The following is an 11575-nucleotide window of genomic DNA, read 5'->3' on the forward strand; positions in this document are numbered from 1 at the left end:
AAGCTGAATGTCATCCGTATAATCCCAAGTGGACGAGATACGTTGTCTCGAATTACGGCGTTTGTTTTCAATGTCTTGATGTTGTTGCCTATGATATCTTAACATATCTCCCTGATGCCTCCTTATCTTATTTGTAAGTAATTTTAACGAGTCTATTATCTTTATGGTTGTTTGTACCAGAGGGTGGTTGAAGGCGTCTGACGTCACACACTGAAATCTTGACGTGCCACGGAATTCTTTATGTACTTTGCAGATTTATCTGGTGTTTCTCAAGACGAGATATCGGTTTGTGTTATTGCTTGATATGCAACAGGTAAGTTATCTCGGTGTGGGGTAGGGACGACATGCTGGTACCTCCTGAGTTCATCTAAATCTATCCCACCTTTCAACAAGCAATACCAAGGGGCTGGCTATTTGTTATTTTTGATGGGATGGAGCGGGTTTCATTGGAACTAAAACACTGGAAATAAAATTGTCCTTAGTTTTTCAACGCAGAGTTTTAGATCTATGACAAGACAGTGCCAATGGTTCAGAGAAGATATTGGGTTAAATATATGTGTTCCTCTGCTTCGGAAAGAAAATCATCTTAAGTGCTAACCTGGCCCAACCTCCCCCATCCTCATACTCCCTCACCCCTCCCCCTCCACACCTCCATACTGTCAGCCAGAGCACCGGACGGTCAGTCCCTAGACAAACATTGTCTTTGATATAAGGTATGAAATATATATTGTCATGTACAATCCTGCTATTTTCAAACACCTGATGTTTAACAACACACACCAGTCTATTTAAATCACAGCCGAAGACCCGGGTTCGATCCCCCGCATAGGTACAATTTGTGAAGCCCATTTCTGGTGTCCCCCCGCCGTGATATTGCTGGAATATTGCAAAAAGCGGCGTAAAATGTAATTCACTCGGTCACTTTAAATCACATGAAAAATGTGTGGCCTTAGAAATCATTAATGGCATGAAATTGAAGACCATCCCAATATGAGTGTAATGTCAACTACAGTGGTGGTTACAAAACGGCTCGTCACCGGGAGTATAATTTACAACAGTATGTTTAGAGTATTCTCGTGTCCTTATTACGATAACATAATGTCAACCCCAGCTCATTTTTCCAGTTATCTTTATATATCGTTGACTTTCGTCTGTAATCTGTCCAACGCGCGCCACACTCATGAACACGCCTTTAATGCTGATACAGCCTATCACTCAATCTTAATGGCCTCATCATCACCCATCGAGCACATTCCAAACCCCGGCTGCAGCAGCATCAACAGTCAGTATGTTCCTACCTCTCCACGTATTTCTTTTAGTGTCGAGGAACAACAGTCCCATCCTCTGACAGACTGAATTCTCCGTCAATGACGTCAGTCTTGACTATAGGTCGTTTCAAGTTGCACACCTATCCCCCGTCAAATCCCCCATGAAACAGACCCATCGCTGTTCGGTATTTTGGGGATAGGTTTGTTTTCTTCATCGCACTCCAGTGTTTATTCCGTCTGTCTGTTATATTTGAATAATGTTATGTGATGTTTGAATAATAAAATTTCTAGCTTGTCGTGGTTGTTTATAAAGCATGGCGTCATGCATTAGCAGCTGTCTCGTATGTAAGCACAATCAACGGGAACATTCCCTAATGCTAACTTTTTTTCTTTGCAGTTGTCAAAGATGATTCTCCGAAGATAAGAACATCCGTTAATATAACTCCATCAGGTAATGGACTATACCTCACTTGACGGCGAAGACACCTCGTTGCCTGCAGATGGTACTGGTGTTCCTCCTTTAAAGCGTTCACCGAAAACGAAGGGAACTAAAGTTACATTTGGTAATTCAAGCACAGACAGTTCACCAAAGAGTCGTTCTTCTCGTGAAGAGGAAGAGGAAGGATTTAGGTCACACGTTGCTGAGAGTTTGGGTCTGAAGAACTTGTCAGAGCTTGACAAGGACATAGCTGAAAGAACCAGAGAGCCACCACACGAAATCATGGAACAAGGTAGTGAATCTACGAAAGAGTCCTACAATGCTGGCATTCCTATAACTGGGCATAGTTCTGATGAGGAGGAGACGCCAAGACAAGAACGATATTCAGAATCGGACATTGGGACCATCCTGGATGAAAGTACTGACGGCATGGTTGAATATGCAGCCAATTACAATGATGAATCACAAAACTCTTCCAAGAGACCCATAGGTCAAATCACTTCGCCAGTTGATAATGCTTCATCTGACCAAAAAGCGATAGGTGAGGATGATAAAATTGACGAAAAGGTGCCAAAAGATACAAATAACGCTACACTGGCAGGCGAATATACGCCTGGTCCACCGATAGAATATGAGGCTGTTGGTGATAAACCCCCTTCAGGGACTATTGCCCTGAACAGAAGGGAACTGAAAGAACCAGATGGAGCATCAGGACCTTCATCTCCTGCTACCGCCCCTCCGACAGAATCCGCTGATCAGGAGCCATTCCTTGTACAGCCCTACGGGAAGTACTCCTCAGAGAAACCCTCTGATCCACCCAAAGAAGACATTGTACAATCCCTAGTTCCCAAGGAACAGGATATAGACCGAAATGAAAATGGTTCCGAAGCCTCCAAGTCTACTGAATCTCAGATTCCGGATATTCCTAATACAAACATCGCCGTTGCCTTCCTTGTAACCCTATGCTTTAATTTCCCATTGGGTGCCTTGGCCATTTACTACGCATTGATGTCCGCCAAAGCTTACAGAGATGGTGAGAAGAAGAAAGGCGCTAAGAGAGCCAGGATATCAATTTACATAAGTCTCTTCTCTATAGTGTTGACAGTGCTGATTGTGATGGTGGTGGTCTTGTTCATGGCTATGAATCGGCAGGCTAGTAGGAAACGGTTTTCGACCAAAACGAGCATATCTTTATGAAGTGCGTCACGACAAAACGGGGAAGTTCGAAAAATTGCTTTATGTAATTTTGTTTATAGTTTCACTACTTCATCGATGGTCACTTTCCGAGGGAACTCAACTGAAGCTGTGAGCAGGTGATTGCAAATATCCGTTGAAGAACTAAGAACATTGACAATCTTTTCAATTCCAAGGTGGCATTTTGAGCACTACATCACACTTACGATGGAAAGTGAAAGCACGTGTAAGCGTTGCATGCAGTGGTTTTAATATTGACATGTCATATGTGATTCCGTTCATAATGTACGAGTTGTCGGTGAAAACATGGACCGAAAATGTCGAGTTAAGGCTTGAACAATCTCTCGATTTATGTGAAAGTTTATTTTATAAAACATGACAACATCACCTTGTGTATTTTGCAGGTTGTGCCTTTTATACAATCTATGCCATGCTACAACTATATTTTCCACCAAGTTGTTCTTTGTATTCGGTTTACACAAATCTGAACTAGTCTTTATGGTTCACACAGAGAAGTAAGCCAATGTGCACTGATAACACTTTATGTCTCATAATTCATGAGAAAACGTGATAAAAAGTCACATCTGAAGAAGACTATGATATATTTTCGCTTTTTATTTGATGTTTCAAGGTGAATACAAACAGAGGGGACTTGTGTACTTGGATATGTTCTTAAGAATGTTGCCCCATGTTCTGAAGTGTTGCACAGCTCTCCTTTTGATATACTATGATTGTAAACAATTATTGATTTACTTATTGAACAATACAGAATTGATGCAAACACGAATGTCTTTGACAAACATATGATGGCATTATATACCTGTCGTGTTCCACAGCCAAGACACCTGGGTGCTGTTGTAACAAAGTGATCTTAGCGCTAAGGTGACCGTAACTCCCATACCATAACATAGACTTAAGGTAGTCTTAGCGCTAAGGTTGTTTTGAACTACGGCACCCTGACCGAGAATGATTCCTATTACTTAGAGACGTTTTATCATACTTTGGCTGGAAAAGTTATCTTTATAATTGATTTGGATATGTGTTATTAAAACATGAGTGAGGTAAAATATTTTACTGGCCTAGTATCCTGACAATATGTATGTAGATAACGGAGTGTAATGTGTTTGATTAAAGGTGAAAAGTGCCAAACTCAAAATGTCACAAACTGTTCACATTTAGCCACACTGGTTTCAGTAATTCCAGCATCAGCACTTATATTATCATTTGTTTCATAGTGGATGATACTGATGCCCAAGGCGCCGCAATTAGCTGTGAAGAGTTGCGTCCCTTTATCGCGCTGTAACACTATGGTTCGCTTCGCAAGTTCGCCCAGATTATGGTTTGTCTGTACCCGTGATGTTTTGTTTTACAAAAGGTGGGAAGGATCATGGCTGCATTAATTCGGGCTTCCACGGTAAGTTGACAACCCGTGATATAACTGGAATACTTTTAAAAGCTGTGTTGAACCCAACTCACTCACTCACTCACTCAGTTTAATTGTGTTATCATGTCATCGCGTAATCTGTGATATTGATGTAAATTAGAGTTGTTCATGTTATGGCGACGAAGTCGGAATGTGGATTTTCAATGAAAGGTTTGTTTAGTGCTCATTCAGCATGTTGCTATTTTCTGTTTAAATTCCTTTCTCATTTCCTTTTTTTCAAAGTAAACATCAGTAACGTACTTACTGGCAGCGGTGTTTGACTGTTTTATTGCATTATGTGATTATACCATTTCACTCGAAGCGAACAGGTATAAGACTACTTAAATCGTTTATATGGATGGCATATTGTAAAAGCGCCTTACAACCCAACTTCTCCATTGTGATGAAGCTCATTAGATAGACTGGACATGTACGCTAAACGTGTCCCCGAATGTTCCAACATCTGTCTCTTATAGTCTAGGTCTTGCAGTTATTGCTCTGTTTGTAGCATTTTGAGACACAATGACACATTACTGAATGATTTACTCAAACTTCCCCCGGCTGTCACACTACCGGAGCCCGCTCCCCTCTAACTGGAGATATCTGGTACACACGCACACGCCCACGCACACGCACACACAAGAACCCCATTCCTTAAACACCCTCACCCACCCACACGTACACACACAAGGACCTACGCACACGTACATACACACATGTAAGACCCCCATACCCTCAACACCCTCACACCAAACCACATATACAAGTACACACGTGTGCTCTCTCTCTCTCTCTCTCTCTCTCTCTCTCTCTCTCTCTCTCTCTCTCTCTCTCTCTCTCTCTCTCTCTCTCTCACACACACACACACACACACACACACACACACACACACACACACACACACACACACACACACACACACACACACACACACACACACACACACAGAGCCCCCGCACCTGGCCCCCATCAACATACATATTGCTTCCGTTATCTCACAGAACACAGAACAAACGTTCTGCTTTTTTCAGTACCTAAAGTCAGAGAAAACCCAACAATATAATGAATTCTCCCTGGACAGATAACGTACGTAATGGACTATTTACCCTATAAAACTAACATATTTTTCTGAGAAATTTTCGAAACGTTGATGTTGTTGGAACAATGGGTGACGCCATTCTTTCCAACTATATGTTGATGTGATGTCACGTTGCTACAGATATCTTCACCAGCAGAAGACCAGTTGGCGCCAATAAGTTAAAGTAAACGTCTAATGCTCAGTGACAATTACTAAAAGTACTGTTATGTTTATACTCACCCTGTGGGCAATATTTTTCTGCTGCTAACGGTAACCCTTGTTGGTATAATCATTGTTTCGATTATCCTTGAATGTTTCACCTTTTAGTTTAGTTAGTGTCATATTTGGTTTATCGACGGTTCATAAACTTGCATCAAGTTCTATGCAAGATGTTATGACATTTCCTTTTTATGCAAGATTTGACGTCAGTATTGACGTCATTCAACTACTGTATGACCATGTATTGCCTATGCAGCATGCATATTAAAGTGCCTTACAGCGAGCAGTGTGTTGAGTCTCTGTTGTTGCCTGAACCGTGAGTGATGGATGTATCAACATATGTCAGATGTATAGAGTTTACCCCGACGAATCACTACCTATTTTCTTAAGCAGACAAACTTCCATCAGCTTAACATTAACGGCTTGGAGAGGCAACTGCTTTAGAAGTTGACGAAGGTTGTCATTGCACGCCACGCCACAACATATCAATCAGTCATTTATTCAGTAGTATGGCCGCATGGCCTTGAGTACAGTTATTTGAGAGTATATACATACATACATACAGGCATACATACACACACATACATACATACATACATACATACATACATACATACATACATACATACATACATACATTCATACATACATACATACATACATACATACATACATGCATACATGCATACAGGCATACATACATACATACATACATACCCCAATAACTATAGGGGAATATCTCTCATTGATTCATTGTGCAAAGTTCTGACAAGTGTGATAAATAACAGGCTCAAACAGCGGTGTGATGACAATAACATTATATCTGAGTCTCAAGCTGGATTTAGGCCTACATATTCCACCATAGATCATATATTTACACTGCAAGCCATGATTCAGAAATATCTTGTGAAGAAGAGAGGTAGACTTTACTGCCTCCTTATCGATTTCTCCAAGGCATTTGACTGTGTAAACCATGATGTCATGTTCCGAAGTCTTCCACAAATTGGAATTAAGGGTGATTTTTTTAACTTTATTGTATCAATGTATTCTAAGCTATCGGCTTGCATCAGGACTGACCACGGTCTTTCAAATTATTTTAATTGCAATGTTGGAACCCGACAAGGATGTATAGTAAGCCCACAGATATTCATAATCTTCATTAATCAGCTTATTACAAGAATGGAAGAAACCGGTGGAAGAGGTATATTCTTAAGAACTGACTCTCCGGATATTGTTGGCCTCATGTATGCAGATGATGTTTCGGCTGTTTCAGATTCTGCCAATCAGGTACAGAAAAAAATAAATGTAGTTGAAGAATTTTGTGATGCCACTGGAATGAAGATAAACCTGAACACGACAAAGATAATTGTTTTCAGGAAAGGAGGCCCTCTCAGAAACTATGAAAAGTTGTATTTCAAAGGTCAACAAATCAAAACTGTAAATGTTTATAAATATCTTGGAACATTGTTCACGCCGAAATTATCATGGACAAAAACTCAGCTATGCCAAGCAGCACAAGCCACTATAGCTCTATTTTCACTCAACAGATTTCAGCAAACTTGTGGATATTTAGACTTAAAGGAACTGTTTAGAATATTTGATAGTATGATAACTCCTATATTATGCTATGGCGCGGAAATATGGGGATCTAACTATTGTAAAGTCATTGAACAGGTTCAACTCAAATTCTGTAGAAAATATCTGAGGCTGAACAAGAACACTAATAACAACATGGTCCTGGGTGAGTGTGGCAGAACCCCACTGCAGTATTACTACATGTGTAGAGCAGTCAGCTACTGGTGCAGGCTTATTCATATGGAGAGTAACAGACAACCACAGCAAGCATATCTCATGCTCAAGTCCTTGGATGATTGTGGGAAGATGACATGGGCTACTCACATCAGGGCTCTACTCTTTCAATATGGATTTGGCTTTGTGTGGATAAGCTAGGACATTGGGGATACAAAAGCTTTTATATATAGTTTTAAACAAAGATTACAAGACTGTCTGACTCAGAACTTGCACTTATCTCTTTCAGAATCTTCCAAATGCAATTATTACTCACAGTACAAGTCACTACTGAATGCTGAAAAATATCTGCTTTCACCTGAAATACCATTATATACTATAAAATAGCCATTGCAAGATTTAGATGCAACAACTTCAGACTAGCCATAGAAACTGGGCGACACTCCAATACCCCACGTGAAGAAAGACTGTGCACCTATGGCTATACTAATAATATATCTCTTATTGAGGATGAATATCATGTAATGATGGTCTGTGACAAGTACAGCCAAGAACGACAACTCTGCTTCCCTCATACATACATACATGATACATACATACATACATACATACATACATACATACATACATACATACATACATACATACATACATACATACATACATACATACATACATACATACATACATACATACATACATACATACATACATGATACATACATACATACATACATACATACATACATGATACATACATGATACATACATACATACATGCATACATGCATGCATGCATGCATCCATACATACATACATACATACATACATACATACATACATACATACATACATACATACATACATACATACATACATACATACATACATACATACATACATACATACATACATACATACATACATACATACATACATACATATAATATATATATATTCACGTGATAGATCTTAAGAAATATGTTTCAGGAATATTGCAACAAATTTAAGGGTATTTACAATTTTTTAGATGAACAGGTTTGTCATTGTATACGTATTCTTGATTTGATATGGACACATCAACTTCATTCATAAATCGGAATACTTTGGACAAGCGAAAGACATGAAATTTATCCTCGATGCTGCAATTATTACAATTTGTGGGTATATATCCTTGGAATGAGCTATATATGTAGAGTTTGAAATTTCATCATGCCATGTTTGAGTATATATATCGGTTAGACATTGCTCCAGTTTATAAATAAAACTATTTTCATTTCCGACGTCCTGGGAAAACACTACATTTGAGAATCCACAAGAAGACTCCTTATTTCCGATGTCCAATTTAGTTTTCCTTTTTCATCTAGGTTTTTCAGCATTAAATATGATTGATGAGGATATCTGCGTTCGTTCATTCTTAGAAGCCTGATCCAGTATTTGACAGTTCCTAGCTGTGTACATATGTATAATGGGTATCGTCTAGTTTCTCCCAGAATGGCTTTATTTGTTGCAAATTTTCCAACATTCAGAAATTCTTTAAAATAAGTAGCTTGTTCTATACTTTCTTGATATTTAATTCCCATATCTCAGACGCATGGGGCAGTATTGGTTTAGTTTTACTGTTAAATATGTGACAGGCAGACTTAAATGATATTGATGGGTATTGTTTGAAGAGACTGTAGATGGGAATGACGGGAATGACGGCTTTTCCAGCTTGAGCGGAGAGACTCTGACAGTTCTTAGTTCATTTCATGATGGCGAGAACAAAACTCCAAGATATTTACAATATATTGTACATTTTACAGGTTTATCTTCAAATGTACAGGATTCATTTTTCGAGATTATGCCACCATTTCTAAACACAATTATATTTGAACAAGTTAGAGGCTATCAAAAGAGTCATGTATCGGTTTTAATTGAGCCACACATCACAACCATGCCCTGTGACCGTAAAACACAACACATCGATAAAATAGAAACAATCTGGACAAATAGCTCATAAATATATTAATACAATGTTACAAGAATTCAACACATACTGACAATTGTTAAACAAACCAATTTTCATATCGTCGCTTCCACTTGTCATTCTTCTCCTCCGCAGATGACACCAGTGACAAAGCCACGCAATGGCAAATAGCCACGTATTAGTCTGAAAAGGCAAGGGCACTACGGTATAAGTCAAAATAATTGCATCAGACATACTTTTGTCACCAATGTTTCTACTACAATGTTTGAGAAACCTTTGCCGAAGCTTGACACTTGAATATTGTGGTAGAAAGACCAATGGTCCCTTAAATAACCCCGCTGTCTTGAGCTCCGCAATATCATAAAGGGGAAGGTGACTCTCGACTTGTTATACGGTCTCGTGGGTATTACTTACTCTGTTAACTTAGGTCCAAGTATGAAACTGTTGGGGCGGGATCACTGGTCATGTTTCTTTCTTGTTCAGGTGGGTAAATATCTGTGATGATTACTTAACGATATCAGATCATTGTTACACCAGAAGCTTATTTCAAACTTCTTAGCCATGTTATCCGAGTTTTTAATCGTGATATTACTTCCTTAAGAAGAAATAGGTGATCTAGAATGGAAAACAATTGCAGAATACAGAGACAAGCAGTATTGACACAATGGAAGAGAATTGTTTTACTACAATGTTCATCACATCGATGAACACACTAGAAGTATAGAGTGAACAGGTTGTTTAGACACCATGGTCGTGGGCAGAATTACAACCATTCGGACTCTACCTACAGTGAAAACTGTCTAAAATCATATGTTCGATCAGTAGAAATTAAAATGGTACGACGTATAAAAAAACAAGGCCAGTAAACTGAAAACATGTTGCCTTTTTAAAGAAAGTTTACTACGGTATGGGCAGTTCAGTACAGACGCATATCCTGTGTCAGTACCAAATTCTCAGAGGGTAGATGTGTCGTCGCACCTGTTGGACAAAACAAGGAAATTGAAGGTGAAAAACATGGTTTTTATCCTGCCCTTTGTATGACGTGTTACGTTGTGAACTATTCACGACGCCTACTGTAACTGTTCCCATTTGAATCCCAAATCATATAAATGCCAAGTGCTTCTTACAGGTAATCGCTTTACACGGGAAAATTATTTCGACCGCATGCCGTTTAATTTCAAAGGAAGTATTCGACGGGAGTTTTCATCAGAGTGTTTACCAGGATGTGATTTCTTTAATCTGTTCAGGGTGAATCCGTCATGCATGAAAATATAAAAAGCCATGGTGCGAGTCTTAATTTATACTGTCTTTCAAATACCTAGTTAAAATATAACCAACCTATTAATTGTAATGATGCATACAGTCCAACTGTCCACTATACACCGAGTTCCTCACTAGTCCATCTAGTAACTCAGATTGTTAGGTCATTACGTACTTCTCCCTAGGTAGGTATCGTCGTCATGGTCCCCACTGACTTTTAGTAAAACATTGTCGATTGACTTAGGAAAATATATATTTGAAATTTATGTAAACCCTATATGCAGGGCTTCCAAACCACCCTCTCCCGACCGAACCCAAATGTTTGTTCATATACTTTAAGTTTAAAATGAACGATGAATACCGCGAGATAATAACAAATCAACAAATGTTACCCGTCTGTCTTGCAGTCTACGTGTCTGTATCAGTAATGTGTCTGTGTCTGTATCAGGTGACTGTGTCTGTGCAGGTGTCTGTGTCTGTGTCTGTGTATGTGCCTGTGCCTGTGTCTGTGTCTGTGTCTGTGCCTGTGTATGTGTCTGTGCCTGTGTCTGTGTCTGTGCCTGTGTATGTGTCTGTGCCTGTGTCTGTGTAAGTGCCTGTGTCTGTGTCTGTGCCTGTGTATGTGTCTGTGTCTGTGTCTGTGTAAGTGCCTGTGTCTGTCTGTGTATGTGCCTGTGTATGTGTCTGTGTCTGTGCCTGTGTCTGTGTCTGTGTAAGTGCCTGTGTCTGTGTCTGTGTATGTGCCTGTGTCTGTGTATGTGTATGTGCCTGTGCCTGTGTCTGTGTGTGCCTGTGTCTGTGTCTGTGTGTGTGTGTGTAAGTGCCTGTGTCTGTGTATGTGTATGTGTCTGTGTCTGTGTAAGTGCCTGTGTATGTGCCTGTGTCTGTGTAAGTGCCTGAGTCTGTGCCTGTGTATGTGCCTGTGCATGTGTATGTGCCTGTGCCTGTCTTTGTGTCTGTGTATGTGCCTGTCCCT

At 39.6% G+C, this 11575-nt stretch overlaps 1 protein-coding gene across 1 annotated transcript in view; it reads left to right on the forward strand.

Moving 5' to 3' along the window:
* LOC124286810 overlaps nt 1-5200 on the forward strand; it is a 30171-nt gene extending 24971 nt beyond the window's left edge. Inside the window, exon 2 of the mRNA XM_046723244.1 lies at nt 1666-5200. Within this exon, the coding sequence (XP_046579200.1) occupies nt 1723-2904 (1182 nt within the window). The 5' untranslated portion in view covers nt 1666-1722 and the 3' untranslated portion in view covers nt 2905-5200. The remainder of the gene's footprint in view (nt 1-1665) is intronic.
* The last annotated feature ends 6375 nt before the right edge of the window (nt 5201-11575 follow it).

This window comes from Haliotis rubra, unplaced genomic scaffold (genome assembly GCF_003918875.1).
Source record: "Haliotis rubra isolate DU_JTF1 unplaced genomic scaffold, ASM391887v1 Scf391, whole genome shotgun sequence".
Lineage (NCBI taxonomy): Eukaryota > Metazoa > Mollusca > Gastropoda > Lepetellida > Haliotidae > Haliotis > Haliotis rubra.